The sequence below is a fragment of the Sus scrofa genome, chromosome 9, assembly GCF_000003025.6.
Source record: "Sus scrofa isolate TJ Tabasco breed Duroc chromosome 9, Sscrofa11.1, whole genome shotgun sequence".
In the NCBI taxonomy this organism is placed as follows: Eukaryota; Metazoa; Chordata; class Mammalia; order Artiodactyla; family Suidae; genus Sus; species Sus scrofa.
Window position 1 is genome coordinate 65,674,129 of NC_010451.4, and position 17,621 is coordinate 65,691,749.

A 17,621-nucleotide genomic window follows, 5' to 3' on the forward strand; every position below is an offset into this window, starting at 1 on the left:
CTTGCTAACCCCGAGGAAGACTTCAGCACCATCAAGGGCCGTAATTAGACTCCCCCCAACTGCACCCCCAGGAAGCAGGGCCATGGGCCAGATCCCCAGGCTCCTAAGGGAATCCCTGAGGGAGTGAAGCCCACAGAGCCCCAGACTAGAACGCACCAGACCAGCCACCCGCTGGCATTTCGGGTGTTGCTCTTAGCCCTTGAAACTGAGCATAAAAAGAGTTCTTTGGGGAGTTCACATTGTGGTGCAGCAGAAACGACTCCAACTAGGAACCATGAGGTTTCGGGTTCAATCCCTAGTCTCATTCAGTGGGCTATGGATGCGGCATTGCCGTGAGCTGTGGTGTAGGTCGCAGATGAGGCTCAGATCCCGCGTTGCTGTGGCTCTGGCATAGGCCTGCAGCTGTAGCTCCAATTAGACCCCTAGCCTGGGAACTTCCATATGCCACAGATGTGGCCCTGAAAAGGAAAAAAAAAAAAAGATTCTTTGGAGACTGTCACTGGGTAAACGAACTCCATTCTGGGCACATATGTAGAAGTATAGGCTTGGCTCTCCAGACAGTGATGGCCTCTCTTTCCCCAGCACGTCAATCCTATAGGCTGCTCAGCAAAGCAGAGGGTCAGGGCACTGGTGGGTTTGGGTCTGATCCAAGAGGAAATCGTGGAGGTGGAGGGAGCGACCAGAAGGAAGGGAGGAGGCGGAGGGTCTTAGGGAGGAGCGGAGTCACAAGGACCAAGAGTAGAGTCAGCCGTAGGGCCAGCAGTGTTCATAACGGGATGTGGGAGGGAGCAAGGATGGGCCCTGCGCCCTACTTTCCTGGAGGTGATTACGGGTTGGAGCCACTCAGGAGCTAGGTTGTGGGAATCAGCGGGCCCGCCTCATCTCCATGGGGGCAGACACTTCTGGACAGAAGTTGGTGGGGACGCCTGGAGGGTAAGTATGGAAAAGGCAGCATCCAGCCGTGGACTTCATGGGCCAGTCCACAGTTCCCACTGCACTCGTGGACCCCTGTGGCTGAAGGTTTAGAGGGGATGGGGCAGAGCTGCTTTTGCAGTAGATTAGAGAAAGCGGTTTGAGGAGTTCCCTGGTGGCTCGGTGGGTTAAGGATCTGACGTTGTCACTGCTGCGGTGTGGGTTCAGCCTCTGACCTGGGAAGTTCTGCATGCCATGGGCGTGGCCAATAAAAAAAGAAAGAGAAAAAGAGGAAAGAAGGAAGGAAGGAAGGAAGGAAGGAAGGAAGGAAGGAAGGAAGGAAGGAAGGGAAAGAAAGAAAAGAAAGAAAGAAAAAGAAAACAGGTGAGAATTAGTTGGCGGGGAGGGAGTGGCCTTCCCTTTGCAGGTTCGTCACAGGGTCACACTCTTCCTGAGCTAGGGCAGGGCATCTTTAGTCTGTTGGTAACATTTCCTGCAGGGCCCTGGTAGGAAAGAGGCCACTCAAAGGGGACAGTTTCTCATGCAAGGACAGGGTTAGAGGAAAAGAGCAGAGGCTGGCAACCATCTGGGAGGGCCAGCGACATCCATGATACCACTCTGGCCTTGAGGGGCAGGGGACGGGTGAGTCAATAGAGCCCGTGGGCTGCCCTTGGGTAGAAGCCTGTCCTGCAGTCATCCTACAGCCCCGCAAAGAAGCAGCCTGGGCTCCTGCCCTGGGACGTCCTGTTGGGCAGACCCATCTGGAAGCCTGAGGACAAGGGAGACCTGCTGACACAGTCCAAAGAGACAGCTGCCCGGGACCCGGAGCAGGGTGGGGAAGGGTGAACTGTGGCATCGACGGCCAAACGAAGACTGCCTGGCACACGAGGCTGGCATGCGGCTGCCTTCCAAATGTGTAGGCAGAACCCCCCCGCCCAACCTGCACACCCTTTTGTCCTGAGCCTCCCCCGACTCTTCCAAGTACAGACTGATGGAGGAGGCATGGCCCCTGCCCTCAGGGAGTGCTCGGTATCCCCAGAGTGGGCTGAAAGTACAGGCTGGCAGAGAACAAGTCTGAGGAGACTCTGGAGTCTGGGGCTGTCCCCACCTGCTTAACCAGCTCTCTATCCCGACATGTTGCAGATCCCAGGGCTGCACCCACTGATGTTAAAATCCGAGTCCTGAACAGCACGGCCATCAGCCTTCAGTGGAACCGGGTCTACTCGGACACGGTCCAGGGCCAGCTCAGAGAGTACCGAGTGAGGAAGCCAGCTCTGGGCCCCGTCTAACCACCCAGCTCACTAACCAGGGCAAGGGGGTAGCAGATATGGGCTCAAAGATTTGGCAGGGGGTCTTAGGGATAGTTGTTTGGATTTGAAATTGTTTCAAGACGATGTCTAGGGTTAGTGGTTTCAAAATACACCCAGATGGGAGTTCCCTCTGTGGCTCAGCGGTAACGAATCCAACTAGTATCCATGAGGACGCAGGTTCGATCCCTGGCCTCACTCAGTGGGTTAAGGAGCCAGTGTTGCCATGAGCTGTGGTGTAGTTCGCAGATGAGGCTCAGATCCCACATTGCTGTGGCTGCGGTGTAGGCCGACAGCTACAGCTCCAATGCGACCCCTAGTCTGGGAACCTCCATATGCTGCACATGAGGTCCTAACAAGCAAAAAAAAACAAAAAACAAACAAAAAAAGAAAACGCCCAGATGCATCCTGCAACAGGTATGCTGAGAGATTTCACTCAGCAGAAAATTATGTGAAGGGTGCTGGATGTAGGGTTGACCTTACACAGCACGTTATGCTTTTAACACGTGTGTTGTGTGGACACACGTGTATCTTCAGAATCAGTGTGGAGGCGCCGCCAAGCTCCCCCTCCCCTCTCCTAACAGTCCCTGCTGGGCTTCTTGCCTCCCCCAGTCTGATTTCATGAAGTCCCAACTAACAGGCAGAGCCACCAGAAGGGTTCAGACCCTCACCTCTTGTCACAGCCAACTCCGATTATCAGGGCCCTCGGCTTCCCCTGGCCGCCTCTTCCATCCCTGTGGTCTCTTTGAAAGGGTGAACGGAGGGGGGAGAAGGGAGAGAAAACTCAGGTGCTCAAGGCTCTATTTAAAAGTTCCGGGGAGGCTGTGGTCCTGGGTAACCCAGGTTCTGTGCTGTAGAGGTCACCGAGAGTTGGCTGATGGACAATTGGGGGTACCCAGAGGGAGCCAGTCTCGGGTAGGGAGGGGCAGGAAGGCAAGATGAAAGAGATGCTTAAATGAGCTCTTCTCCCACTTTCACACTTAAGCCACCTGACTGGAGATTTTTTTTGGCTCGTCTTCCTCTGGGGCCACCTCTCAAGTCTGAACTTTCTCCTTTACCTTGCTCTTGGAGGCCCCGGGTGATGCTGGTATGACAGCCTGACCTGGGGCTTCTTTTCCACTGCTCATCAGACCCCGTGTCACAGACCCTCACGACAGTACCTGTGACACTGCCACCTTCTGTAGCCCGTCCCATGCCATCCAAGCTCTTGCCACCCCACCGCCTGGCCTCGCACCAACTTGGACATGTCACTACCCTAAAGGTCTTTAAATGCTATTAGAAGGAACCATTTGACTTCAAAGGATGAAATCAGCCCTTTCTTATACTCAGACTTCTGGGGGGAACCTGCGCCTTTTCAGCTTCTGTCTGCTGCCAATCTAAACCCTGCTAAACCTAACTCAAGGTGATGCGGTCTTCAAGCACAGAAAAGGGCTTTCTAAGCCTGGACCCTTGGCTCAAATCTGTGGTTCTGGCACCGACTCCCTGAGCAACCTGTTCCCAGCTTGGAAATAAGTCTCACGACGGAGCAGCTCAGCCGTTCAGTTTGGCTAACCAGCCTGTTTCCCCCCAGAGGTGACATGGCTCAGAAAATGATCGAAACCAAAATACTCTATTTTCTTTTGACACCAGTTCCTCCTCACTAGTGGCTAATGAATGGGGGCTGTCGGGCCATGCCCCAAGCCCCCCATGTGGGGCTGACAAGGCCACTTGGGAGTTGGAGCATGGCCACCCAAGGGAAGACCGGTCACCCACCACCACCACTAACAACTAACCCGGCCCTGCCTGTCCGTGCCCTCACGGGCCTGCCTCTGTCCTGAAGGCCTACTACTGGAGGGAGAGCAGCTTGCTGAAGAACCTGTGGGTGTCTCAGAAGAGGCAGCAAGCCGGCTTCCCCGGCGACCGCCTCCGTGGCGTGGTGTCCCGCCTCTTCCCCTACAGCAACTACAAGCTGGAGATGGTTGTGGTCAATGGGCGAGGCGATGGGCCTCGCAGCGAAACCAAGGAGTTCACCACCCCGGAAGGAGGTAGGTGCGGCCGCAGCTCCCCGGGTGGGGCAGGACGAGGGTGGCACGACCAGGAGAACCTGGAGAGGCTCCGGCGAGGCTCGGATGTACAGATTGACCTCTGCGTGACCTCAAGGAGGGACCACCTGCGAGCTGGGCAGCCAGTCATTGACGTGGCTGCCCTGATGGAAGTTTGTATGTCAAGATGAGACTGCGCATGCGGGCTGCTGACGTGATTCTGGACAGGCTGTGTGCGCGGACTTCCGAGGGCACTGCGGGAGCTGGGGCTGCCTGCCCACCACCTGCTGGGGAAGCACAGGCTCCCTGCCATCGGACAGGCTTCTTTCTGGTTGGTTTACCAGCCCTGAGGACCTCCACGCGGGTCATCGCTGTAATGAAGAGGCTGTCCTGCAGGGGGCGCCCCCCGTCCAGGCGTGTCTCCCGTTTCTGCCAGTTCTCTTGTCCCAGCTTGGCATTTGCTTTGCCCTCTTCTACTTCTCCCTCCTCCCCTTTTAACTCTTATTTCCCCATTCTTCTTCTCCTCCTTCTTTGTTCTCTCCTTTGTTCTTCCCTCTTGTTTTCTTTATCCCTGTCTCCCCTCCTCGTCTGGTTTTCGTCATCAGCCTCTCCCCATCACTCGTGCTCCTGGCCCCGTCCGTCCGAGTGTTCCATCGTGGGTTTCTTCCTCCTCACCCTTGAACCTGGCGTTCTCAGCCCGGAGGCCAGGGCCTGCGGCTTGGACCCAGTGGTGAGAATCCTTGTCTGAGGACTGGGAAGTGTAGCCTCTGTTACCAAATGGTGGGAGCCGAGGCTGCCTGCCCACCACCTCCTGGGGGAGCACAGGCACCCTGACATCGGACAGGCTTCTGGTTGGTGTACCAGCTGGTTCCCTGCCTGGGAATGGCTCTGCCCACCTTGGTGGCTTCTTTGTAGGATCAGAGCCTAACAGGTGCAGGGTGGTGGCTGAAGCAGAACTTGACTGACTTTTTCCCCGTGTAAATGGTGTCTGAGCCGTGCCTTTCCTAGACCCGGGGAAATGCCATCCTGGAGGGGGCGATGGGCGCTGGCCACCTCGCAGTCCTCCGGGGTCTGGCCTAGCAGCGATCCAGCACGGGGGTTGCCCAGAGGTCAATGCCTTCATACTTGTGCTTTGTTTTTTGTGTTTTCCTCATCCTGCCCTCCCCTCTCTCTCTTCCCCTCTCCCCCGCTCTCTCCTCCTTCCCCAAGTACCCAGTGCCCCCAGGCGTTTCAGAGTCCGGCAGCCCAACCTGGAGACAATCAACCTGGAATGGGATCATCCAGAACACCCCAATGGGATCCTGATTGGATATACTCTCAAATACGTGGCCTGTACGTTCTGCCCTTTTCTCTGGGATAATCTGAGAATCAGAAACCCCATTCTCACCACTTTTCCTAAGGAATCAAGGTAGAAAGCCTATGGGAGCAGAAGACATTGTAGAGGGAGGGAGGGGCTGGGGGAAAAGTTCCCTCTAGGGTTCGGGGTGGCAAGTGAGACCCAATTCCTGCTCTCCTGACACAGCTCCTCCTGCAGGAGCTTCTAGTTGGCCGGGTGAGACCAGGGGGACTTCCAGTCTGATAAGGGATTCAACTCCAGCCCTCAGGAATCTTAGAGGCTCCAACACCTACAGGTCTAGAGGAGAGGACTCCCTACCCAACAGAGCAGATAGTACATGCCTAGGCATCCAGGTGACACTGGCACTCAGGGACACCTTAACAAGATATCATTTATGCTAAGGCAGCTGTATGCAGAGCTGCCATGGAATTTGGAGTGGCTCCATCGGAGCCTAGACTGGGAAGACCTCACCTAGGAGAGCTCAGCATCACCATTCAGGGACAGGAGTGTCATCCATTTGGAAACCTTTAAGCCTTCTAAAGTAGGTGATGTCCCACAATGTGACACTCAGAGAGCCAGGTGTTGTGCTGTTGAGGGTTTTAATGGCCAGCTGTGTGCCTGGACGCTATTCTGAATCCATCTCTGCACCTGACCTTCCCCCTTTGAGGTCTATGGAATAGGCCTTTTACAAAGGAGGCATTAACACTCCAAAAGGCTCTAGTGGTTTTGCCCTCATTCTGTTTGAAGGGGAAAAAGGAACTCCAGTTTTGTCCTTGTTGAAAAGGCTTGAGGATTATAAATGGAATCTTTCAGATCAGCCACAAAACTTTGCATTGAGCTAGCGATAATGAGATCAGTGGAAACGTATTAACCCTGGTGCATCATCAAAAAGCCGGAAAGGAGTTTGTGCCCGGCACCCGGCCTTTGAACCGTCTCCCATCCCCGAGTCTTTAAGATCACAGGCAGGTTCCACGGGTTCCCTTTCCAGCAGAGTCGGGAAGGCTCTGATTATATAACCCATCATGGTCAATGTTGCTAAAGTTCAATTCCACTTACCTATCTCTCCCCAGTTAATGGAACCAAAGTAGGAAAGCAGATAGTGGAAAACTTCTCTCCCAATCAGACCAAGTTCACGGTGCAAAGAGCAGACCCTGTGTCGCGCTACCGCTTTTCTCTCAGTGCCAGGACGCAGGTGGGCTCTGGGGAAGCAGTCACAGAGGAGTCACCAGCACCCCCAAATGAAGGTAGGTGCATTGCAACAAGTGGTGCCAGGTAATGCAGATGCCTAGAGAAACAAACCCTGCCGTGGCCTCTGGCTGCCCGGCCTCCTGGGATGGAGAGGCTGCAGGCCCTCGGACCCTCCAGGGGAGAGAGCCGCCCTGCGTGCTGCCAGGTAGGTGTCGGCGGCGGCGTATCTGGAAAATGCATCTTCCTACTGTTGCTCTCAGATCTGGGTCCCCACATCTGTCATCTTTCCTTCTAGTGGGGCCTAAGGAGGAGCGCGTGACTCATAGCTGAGCTGAGGGGACAAGAGACAGCCTATTGGAAGTAAATGTGCTCACGAGCACCAAAGAGCATAGAAGGGGTTTGCCCGTTGAGGGAGGCAGCTGTATTGTCGAGGTTGCCCCATGAGGGGTGCCCTTTCTCCTCCCAAGGGTGCGGGGCACTGAGAAGAGAGAGGGAACAGGCGTGATGGCAGCCACTTGCCAAGATCATGAGTAGAGCATGTGTAGTCCCTCCCCCTGCAGCCTGAACTGAGTGACTTGTCAGGCTGAGGAGAGGAAGGGGAGTTGGGAAATAGCTATTTGCCAAACCAGCGTCACAAAGAGCAAATGAGTTCCTCTCCTGGGTTCTGGTGTCTTCCGGCAGCGTCACACCTTGCCCTGGAGCGGCACCTGCTGGAGAGCTCCACTAGAGGGCGCTCTAGGGCCACCTGTACAGGTGCTGGCTCCCAGGAACCTCAGGCAGGACTCTGAAAGCCTGGGTGCTGGCAGATCCCCTATGAAAGGCGGTGGGGGCTCCGCCTCTCTGGGGGTGCAGTAGTCTATTCCACCGCTGTTTCTTGAGCACCCATGCCATGAGGTGCCACACACTGCCAAAAAAAAAGGGCTACAAAGGTCATAAGCTCACAGAGTCGAGAGGGAGGGACATCCACATTGTAATTCAACAGGAGCAGCTACTGCTTAGATGCCGGGAGTGCAGTGGCTGCACAGGGGAAGGGGATGGCGTCTACAAGGGCAGACTTCCCAGCGGTGGTGATGTGAGTAGGGATCCTTGAAGCTGGTGAAAAGTTATCACGTCTAGTGCTTTCCCCAGAAGGCTGAGGTCCAACAACCTGACCTTGGCCTGGTCGGATCTCCTGAGCACCCCTAGCCCCAACCCAGGAGAGCAGCAGGTTCCCAGTTCAGCTTCATAAGCAGCCCTGCATCCCTCCGCAGCCCCCACTTCCCTGGTCAGCAGGCCAACCCTGCAGCGGGGCGGGGGGAAGCCAGGCAGAAGCTTGGAGAAAGGCTGCCTGTGTTTTCTGTGCCCCTCTCTGCCCTTGTAAACCAGGAGTGAGCCACACAGTAAGCTCCCCTCCTGGGGCTCCTCTCCAACCTCCTGGTCCTCAAGCAGTTTATTAAAGCTGGGGAGACTTGGGTGAGCAGTTGATATATATGCCTGTTGCCAAAGGCCAGGCTGGGGATGGTGCACTTTCTTAATTACTTAATTCTATAAGGAGATACGTAAAGAGAGCCGCTTCTCCCTCCCCATCTCCACCCCGCACAGAACATCAGATGAACAAAGCCCCTTTGCCCAGCCCCAGGGACCACGCAGGGAAGGATCTGCAGCTCTAGGAGACAAGAGGACAAAGAGAAATTTCCTTCTCCACCTGGGAGTTTGCAGCAGATGCAGGAATTCCTTTTAGGGCTCTTGGTCCACAGTTGAGTTTATGTCATGTAGTACAGCAGGGCAGCAGGACATTGGGACAGGGGCTCCGGGCGCCAGCCCACCACATGGCCCAGCCCCCCAGGCTGAGATGGTAAGGGGCGGGGTCAGCCAATTAGGTCCATCAGGCCAGCCCTATTCAGCGCCTTCCCCTGGGCATAAAGGAATCATCCTTTTGATGGTACTGAGGTCTCCTATCACTTAAGCCTTAAATGCCCTCAATTCCTGATGTCTTTGAGAGTCACCCAGCCCAGCTAGGGAAGGAGAAAGACCTGGGAACATAGCAGTCTAGGCGGACTGTCCCTGAGGCCACCACTAGTCCCTGAGTAGAGGTAGAAGCACAGTATATCAGAAAAGCCTCCAAGAGCCAGGAAAGTTTTCTGTAGGCACGTGCCAGACCCCAGTGGGCCTGAACATGATCCCCGAGCCCCAGGACTGTGGCCGGCCTCCAGCCAAAGCATCAGGATGAGGTTTGAGCCAGAACCTTCTCTGTCCTGTGATTGCTTGTCCTGTGGTTTCACCTGTGCTCTGTTTTCTCTTCCTTCTCGTTCTTTCTCCCCCTCTCTGGCTATCTTGGGCGCTGTGTTCTGAAGCTACTCCAACCGCAGGTAACATACCGGCAGCGGAGGTAACGGGCCTGGCATGGGGCGATGCAGGTGGAGCCCAGCCCAGCCAGGGCGGTGGAGGAGGGAGAGGCTCGGGGTGAAAGCGTATGCTCCAGACTCACCCTCTCAGTGGCTGGGAAGCCAGACTGTCCAGGAGGTCAAACACGTTCTCTTCCCTTCGCTAGAGAAGGAGGATGGCTTAGAAGGGGCCCCCCATAGGCTCCAGACCCGCTCTCTCGAACTGAGGGGTCACTTCCCCTGAGCCACCTGGGTCCTTGCGTAGGCTTGACATCTCAGGGCACAGAGAGAGAGTGGGCGGGGGAGAGGGGGCGGCCCACAGCCTTTGGGTGACCAGCTGTGCCCTAGAAGGAGGGCAGCTGCCTCCTGTCTCCTGGTCAGGCTGCCATCCCCTGAAAGGGTGGCCTATGGGTGAGCACGCCTCGCACGCTGGCCTTGCATGCTGCATGGGGCCTGGCACCAGCTCTGCCATCCACCGTGGCTTCTGGTCAGTGAGAATGAACCAGCACGTCTCCAAATGGGGCTACGTGCCCCAGGGCCTGGAGTCCCCTCACCCCTCAGAAACCCAGCTTCTCAGAGTCTTGGGTGTTAAGAACAGTCTCCACTCTCGGGAGTTGGGAGGCAGATGCAGTGAGGAGTTGGGTGGGCAGGGCCGGCGTAGGAGATGGCCCGCTAGCCACGCTCCTCCTTCCCAGTCTTCATGTGGGTTCGAGGAGCATCGGCTCAGAAGGCCAGTCCCCAGGCTGGAGGAGGCAGGTGGGACCCCCAGGGTTCCTTCCTCTGCCCTTCTCCCAGGCAGGGCAAAGGCCATGGGGCAGGAGGTCGCCAGGGCCTCCTTAAGCTCTAGGCAGCGGGGAGATGGAGAGCAGTGAGGAATCAGAGGCTTGGCTTATGAAGAGGATCCAGCTTGCCCCGTTTGGTTCCCCCCTTCTCTCCTTTAGCCCCACTCCCATTTCAGTTGATTCTGTTTCTGTCGCACCTGCTTCCTTCCTTTGCGTTTGTTCAGCCAGTCAGGCTGCTCCCCATCGTCCATCCCTCCTCCAACCCTTCCCCCCCACCGCCCACCCCCTGCCCCTGGCACCAAACAACCCAGGTCAGCAGGGCCCAGGGCCTCCCCACCTCTGCCAGGAGGAGAGGCGGAGAGGTGTCCTGGGCCTGGAGACCAAGGGAAAGCCACCCTTGCCCTCTGGGGACTACCCTGACTTCCCGATTCAAGTCTGCATATGGGTTTCTCGCGAGACTCTTAGCAGTGATGCTCAGGGCAGCCTAGCAAGCTTAGCGGAGATGGAAGGGGAGAGGCAGGGAGGGCACCACGTGAATCACCTAGAAGCTCTTTGGTCAAGCAGCTTGCAGTCCGCCTCCTCCCTTCTGGCACCCAGGACCCGAGGCAGGCAGGTCTGGCAGCAGGGAGTTGGCCTTGCTTGGTGGGCATCTGTGCCAGTCTGTGCTGCCCATCTCGTGAGTGGCAGGGGTGAAGGGAGTGGGTGTGATTCCAGTTGTGAAGAGATCCAAGTTCATCCTGGGGTGCAGAGGGAGCCAGGGCCTCTGTCCATTGGTCAGATGTGACTCCCAGGCTCCACCTTCCACGGGAGCTGGTGGTGGAGGCACGATGCGCTTCTTGGTAGATGAGCGTGTGGCTGGCGCCAGCACATTCTAGCTTTAGGTGCACCTGCCCAGGTTCTATATTGTTACCTTGAACTTGGTGTCCAGCCCACTGCTCCCTTCCCTCTCATCCTCTCCAGACCTGGGCATTTCCACCACTCCCCCAACCCCAACTGATCTGTTCCTATCTCACCCGGTAAAAATAATCCCTCTCGTGCACCCATATCTGCTGCCCATCTGTCCCAGCCATCTGTGATTTGGCCAGGGTAGTCTGTGCGCCATGTGGACATTTTTGGACTGAACCGTCCACCTTGGAATGTCTAGAACCTGCTGTTGTTGTCTTTGCCTCCCCTCAAGTCTTCAAATATTGGGGGCGCAGCTCCATGGAGGTTCTGGGCAATGAAGGATGAGCAAGAGACATCTCATCTCTTAATGTTTTCCATCTCTTGCACTGTGTGGTGGAAAACCCTCGGCCATCGCTGATGCTGCTTCCAGGTTGGGGTCCTGTGCTTCCAGCTCCAGGCTCCCCCTGTGTCTCCATTCCTCTCAGTTGCCAGGCTGGTGGTCCCCACTGGACAGTGACCCGGGGTGGTTCTACAGCTCATCCTTCCTGCTGTGGTTGGCGACGACATGCCAGCCCAGCAATGTGTCTGTCTGATCCGTGGGCCACCCTGCCTGTGAGCCCCACTTCTGGGCCTTATTCCCATGTATCTGTTACCCCCACCCCCCACCAAGGGTTGATTAGCCAGCCATGACCTCAGTCAGCTAAGGGGCCTCCTGCGCTGTGACTCCAGGGTCAGGCAGCCTCCAGGAAGGCAACTGGGAAGCAACGCCTTTCCTCCCACCCACGCCTGGTCCCCTCTCTCTAATATCTGACTGTCGCTGCTGAGCCGAAGGAAAAGCATCCCGATAGCCCACGTCAGAGAAAAGCCTTCATCCCATCACCCTTGATGGGGGGCTGGCAGAGGGAGGGGCTGCACCCCCAAAGGCCTTTCTCATTCTGGTCTCTGCCCAGCAGGGCCCAGGAGGAAAGGCACTCTAGCCCGGCCTCTCTCTTGGCATCTCTGTTTCTAGGGCTGCTCACTGGAGCGCCCAGAGAAGCATGTGGGCCTGGCTGTGGTCTGTGTGAGCGGGAGCATGTGTGTCTGCGTGTCCGAGGAGAGTGCATAGCTTTGGGGAAAATCAACATCGGTTCCAGAAATCCGTGCACATCTCTTCGGAAGGGAAGCCCGTGTCTCTGAGCTACCCAGAGTGGGATGATTTAGGTTAAAAGGGAGCTTCTTGATGACTCTTTTTAATCAGCCTTGTGAACACTGCATTCGCCGTAAATTATCAAAAAATACGCTATTGGAGTTCCCATCGTGGCTCAGTGGTTAGCGAACCCGACTAGCATGCACGAGGACACGGGTTTGATCCCTGGCCTCGCTCAGTGGGTTAAGGATCCAGCATTGCCATGAGCTGTGGTGTAGGTCACAGACGCGGCTCAGATCTGGTGTTGCTGTGGCTCTGGTGTAGGCTGGCGGCTACAGTTCCAATTGGACCCCTAGCCTGGGAACCTCTATATGCCACTGGTGCAGCCCTAAAAAGACCAAAAAAAAAAAAGAAAGAAAGAAAGAAAGAAAGAAAATACACTATTGATAAGGCTCCCAATCAGAGTAGTCCTGCCCAGATGGACAGAAGAGCGTCTCGAGGTTCCTTCCCACGGCTCACAGCAGCAGGGAAGGCAAAGCCTATGTGCATCCAAGGCCACGGGAGCTGTCAACCACTAGGCCTGGGAAGATGCTCACCTTTGCCTTGTGGGTCTCTCAGGCTCATGTGTGTGTGTGTGTGAGAGAGAGAGAGAGAGACACGGTGGGTGGGAAAGGCCACTTCCCCACCCACCCTCAGGCTGAGCTCTTATGGCACAGAGCTGACATTCCAGGCCTGGGGCCACCTTGGGCTAAAATAGCTCCTTGGAAACTGACTCTGAGGGAGTCTTGTTCCCACTGCACACCCCACACCTTCCTGGTGTCTGCGAGTGGACTGGGGTTGGGGGAATCTAGTGCTGTCTGCCTTGACCTTGTCCAGGAATCTCTGGAATGTATGGGGCACAGTCGGCTGCCTAGTGTGACCTCTGCGGTCAGCACCCTCAGGGCCCAATAATGCCTCTGATCTTACAAATAGGGAGTGACGGGACCCCTCCTTCTCAGTGGGGGACTTGTAATATTGGAGGCCCAGGAGAATGAAAGGGCTTTTGTTTGGTCAGGCTCTCATTGAGAAGCCTTAGGGTTTCTCCATTCTTTCTTGCAAAAAGTTCTCTGGCATTTTTACTCTCTGGCTCCCTCCTTGCCCTGGCACCCTTCTGGAGAGTGGGGATATTGGTTTCCTGAACTTCCTGCGATTTGAGATAAGGTGGGATGTCATCCTCCTTTGGAAGTTAGAATTACCTATTCATGTCTTAACATCTCTGCTTTCTGCTCCATTAGCAGTGACACTCGAAAAGAGACTGTGGTCAGATCACAGAAGATAGAGGGTGAGGAGGAGAGGTAGCTCTTTGTCTCTCTGATTTGCCCATCATTCTCATCCCCTCAGCTTTAGCAGTGCTGGAACTAAAGAGTAATAAGCTAGCCACTTGTTAGCATCCATGGCCCTTCTGTGGAGAGAAAGAGGGTCTGTGGGAACATTGTCACCATAGACCTAGCCCCTGGGGCTGACCAGTGTCAGAGGGCAGCTTTGGATGGGAGACAAGGATGGGAGAATTAGATTGAACTCCTCAGATTTATGCAAAAAAGCAGCCCAGGAATTCCTGTCATGGCGCAGTGGTTAACGAACCCAACTAGCATCCGTGAGGACGCAGGTTCAATCCCTGGCCTTGCTCAGTGGGTTAAGGATCTGGCGTTGCCGTGAGCTATGGTGGTCAAAGACAGGGCTCAGATCCCACGTTACTGTGGCTGTGGTGTAGGCCTGCGGCCATAGCTCTCATTAGACCCCTAGCGAGTGTGGCCCTAAAAAGCAAAAAAGGCCAAAAAAAAAAGCAGCCCAGCATGTGTCTCACTCTTGTCCCAGGATTTCTACACCCCCCGTGGGCTGGGAAGATTGTGCTGCCAGCACAGGCCACACTCTGATTCCATCAGAGCCCTTTTTCCATGTTCTCATCAAGGGAAGGGAGGTGAGGTGCCCAGACTCCCAACTCGTCCTGGAGAAGAAGGCAGTTACTGCAGACTGGGGTAGTTGCGGGACAGACCATCACTGGGCAGAGAAGAGAGGAGAGGCCGGGGAATAAACGCGGGCTGAGAGCCGGGGGAAAGGGCAGGGCTGGAGGTAGGAAAGGCGGGCACGGTGCAAGCCTTGCCCACAGAGCAGAATCGTTCTCTCTCTCTTGTTGGGTCTGGGTGGTGTTGGAACTCAGGCAGGTGGGAGAAAGAGTCATCTTGGAGTGAACGGTTGGGAAGGGGAAGCTTCCCGGTGCGCCTGCAGGACAGGGCCCTGCCGCTTGCCCTCCTCCAAGGCCAGGGCTCCAGGCCCAGACCCATGTGGTGCTGCTTGGCCTGGATCTCCATGTCATCCCTGGGACCCGAGCAGTTCGTCCGTGTCCCATCTCCATCACCGCCCTTGGCTGGGTGCATGCTGAGTGCTTGGAGCCACACAGACCATGAGAAGAAAATGAAACACACAGGCTTCATTCTCTTCCCCTCCCGTGGTCATGGTCTCTGTCACTTGCCACCCATCTGACCTAGTCTGTCGTGCTGGGGGAGGCTTCTGGTTACTCTGCTCCATCTCTCCCGCGGGCTGCCTGCCTTGCACGTGGGGGCCGCGTGTCCAGGCCGGGGACGGCCAAACCGACCAGACTCGGCAGTTTTACATTTCCCTCTCAGCTCCTCCCACGTCGCCCCCGACCACGGTGGGTGCCACAGGCATTGTGAGCAGTACTGACGTTACTGCCACCGCTGCCACCACCGAAGCCACAACAGTCCCCACCATCCCAACTGTCGCACCTACCACCATCGCCACCACCACCGTCGCCACAACTACTACAACCACTGCCGCCACCACCACCACCACCACCACCACCACCACGGAGAGTCCTCCCACCACCACCAGGACTAAGATTCAAGAATCCGGTATTGCCCAGCGTCCGTGCCCCCGTCCCTCTGCTTCCCCAGATAGGAAGGGGGTCTGGGAAGGCGCTGACCAGCACCCCCTCTGCTTCTGCTTGGAAGACACGGGTGACTGGATTCTCTGTCTGGTCGCCTAGAGGCACAGTGCCCCCCCTTCCCCCGGCTCTTTGGGTGGTCTCCACGGCTCAGAGTCCCTAGCCTCCGATTCCTGTTCTTTAAGGAAGGGACCTCTCAGGCAGGACCCGCGAGGCCTGGATGGGAGGGCTGCCTCCAGCTACATGCTGAGCACTGCAGATGGGGGAGAGCGCAAGGAAAGGGGCCTGACGCTGGCCAGCCTGCCTGAGAGGGCTTCCTGCCCCGGCCACCACGTTGCATCCAGCCTTGCAGCCGAGGGCTGAGGAGTGGGGAGTGCCTGGCTGTGCCAGGCAGCTCTGTTCGCAGAACCCTGAGTCTCCCTTGCGTCTCTCCCTGCCCAAGGCACATTTAGAGACCTTTCTTTTATTTATTTTTTATATATATATATTTTTTATTTTTTTAGAGAACTTTCTTTTAAAACGTCAGCGCTTGCTGGAAGTGGTATGGCCAAGGAGTCCTGGAATGCCCAAGGGTGCTCTGTTGCTTTTCCCGCTTATGTTCCCCACGCCCCCAGATACACACATGGAGGGAAAATCACAGCCTTTCTAGGGGCTCCTGGTGAGAATCGATCCCAGGGCTGGCCTGCTGAGCCTGCGGAATGTGCTGTTCCCGCGTCACGCGGCCAGGCCAGGAAGCTCTGTTCTTCCAGCCTGAGGAGACCCCTCAGGAATTTAGCAATGCTTCTAAGAACTGATATGGCTCTTATGGCCACAGAGGGGAGGGCCACTCGCTTGTGGGGCCCACAGGCCAGCTGTAAAGTCAGCACCATGCAGCCGGCAGAGCTGGCAGGAAGCAGCCAGAACCCTCCTTCAGCAGCTGTAGAATTGCGGGCCCCCTCTGTTTCCTAAGCAAGTCCTCCCACCTCCCAAGGGTGACTGTCACCCACCCTGCCCCTCTCCCCTCAGCACCTGAACGAGGATGGAGGCTTAAGGTGCGTGTGTTTATTTTCTTGAATCCGATTACATGGAGTTAGGTGACCCAGTAGGGAGACGATAGGTGGCTCCTCAGACCCTGAAAACACCGATTTGCTTTAAGCTGCAGTGTGGAGAATTGAAACAGCATGTTCTGTGGGCAAGTTGACTGAGGAGAAACCTGCTTGGCTGCTAGAAGCTGCTGCCGGCAGTTTGGTGATGGGCGTTCTTCGGGGCCAGGGTGAGGCATCTTTCTCATCCGGGGGGGCCTCTGTGTCCCCCTTTAATGCTTTCATGTTCACAAAGGAGATGTACCAAGACTGAAAACAGGGGAGGGGTCTCACTCCTTCTGGAAGGATCAGCCTTGCAGCCCAGGGACTCTCGTGTCCCAACCGCTGACTGTGCCTGAGACGCAGTGGGGGGCGTCCCCTCCCCCGCCCCCCGGCCTTATCCTTAGAATTCAGGGGCTCCCCTCAACATCCTCACTTTCCTCCGCGCAGCAGAATGGCCCTGTTGTCCAGGACTTTGGAAATGAATGTTCATCTTTAGCGTGTCTTACAACTTAGGACAAAATGTTTCCCAAGGTCACTGTTTTCCGGGGTGAAATGGGACTTTCTCTTGGTCCTTAACTTGTCTTTTTCAGGTTTCAAGGGAAACGCCTTAAGTCTCACATTCCAGGAGCCGGCAAGACAGTCTATGCTTCCTCTCACTTCTCCCTTTTGTTTTTTTGTAGTAGTAATTGCTAGCTTTTTCTTCCGGTGCCTCTCTTTGCGCTTTTCCGGGTCTTTAGTGAGCATCCTCTTGGTCTCTCCCGATGGCTCTTCCTTCCCCCAATTCCCCTCTAAATCGTGTTGGTTTCCCATTGCTCGACCTGATCCAATAGTGCCCCAATCTCCATCACCTTCAGGTCAGATTTGGGCCAGTGTTGTTGTGGTGGTCAAACTGTTTAAACCCAAGTTCTCTGGCTATTTCCAGGGCTCAGAGGTGAGGAGGGAAAAGTCTCAAGTCCCCAAATCAGAATCAGTCATACCCTGTTCTCACCAGCAAGAGCCACAAGATTCTACAGAACTGGGATGAGGGCTGACTGAAAACAGCCAGTACAATGAAAACCTTTGGCAGATCAGTGAAGAAGCCTACCTTCTGCCTCCCCATGGAGAATCCATTGCCCCTTCAACGTCAACGGAGCCTCTTGGCCCCTCACCTAACACGGGGGGGGCAGGCAGCAACTGACAAGGTTGTAGTAGAAAACACACTTCTTTGAAGAGAAGACCAGATCTATTATCACTTCCCCAGCCCTGCAGACTTAGTCACATGTCAGCTAGATAATGAATAAATGCATCACCAACGTACTCTATTCATTTATTTTTGACAAGTGAGTTGGTGACAGTGCCCCCCTTGCATGCTAATAAAATATACAGGAGCCACACTTGTAAAGTCTTTGAAATACAAGGCATCCTGCTAGTACTCCACTATTAAATCGTTGCTAGGAAATGGGGTAATCAGACTGCTGGGATGCTTGAAAAAGGATTGCGTTTGAAGATGAGTGCCATTCTCCTGGCCACAGGCTATGGTTTCAGACACTGCGATGGCTTTGATAAAATAGCTCCCAGCTCATAGGAACTAGACAATTGATGTCTTCTGTGTTGCATGGCGGTCAGGCCTCAAAGATATAGCGCTGAGAAGCCAACAGAACAGGATTCTCTGGTGTCCGGACCACTGAGGGTTGGGTGGCAAGAAGGAGTTATCGGA

The 17,621-nt window shown here is 55.6% G+C and overlaps 1 protein-coding gene across 40 annotated transcripts in view; it reads left to right on the forward strand.

Annotated features, from left to right (window-relative positions):
• Nucleotides 1-17,621, forward strand: part of NFASC (neurofascin) — a 213,048-nt gene that overhangs the window by 171,564 nt on the left and 23,863 nt on the right. For 13 of the 40 annotated variants that reach the window (XM_021063237.1, XM_021063230.1, XM_021063244.1 and 10 more), the window contains 6 exons: nt 2,056-2,171; nt 4,039-4,243; nt 5,450-5,572; nt 6,647-6,820; nt 9,098-9,112; nt 14,584-14,829. In XM_021063237.1, the coding sequence (XP_020918896.1) occupies nt 2,056-2,171; nt 4,039-4,243; nt 5,450-5,572; nt 6,647-6,820; nt 9,098-9,112; nt 14,584-14,829 (879 nt within the window). Of the gene's footprint in view, nt 1-2,055; nt 2,573-4,038; nt 4,244-5,449; nt 5,573-6,646; nt 6,821-9,097; nt 9,113-14,583; nt 14,830-17,621 lie in introns of those variants that run through there. The other 27 variants (XM_021063254.1, XM_021063243.1, XM_021063248.1 and 24 more) reach the window with 8 other exon arrangements.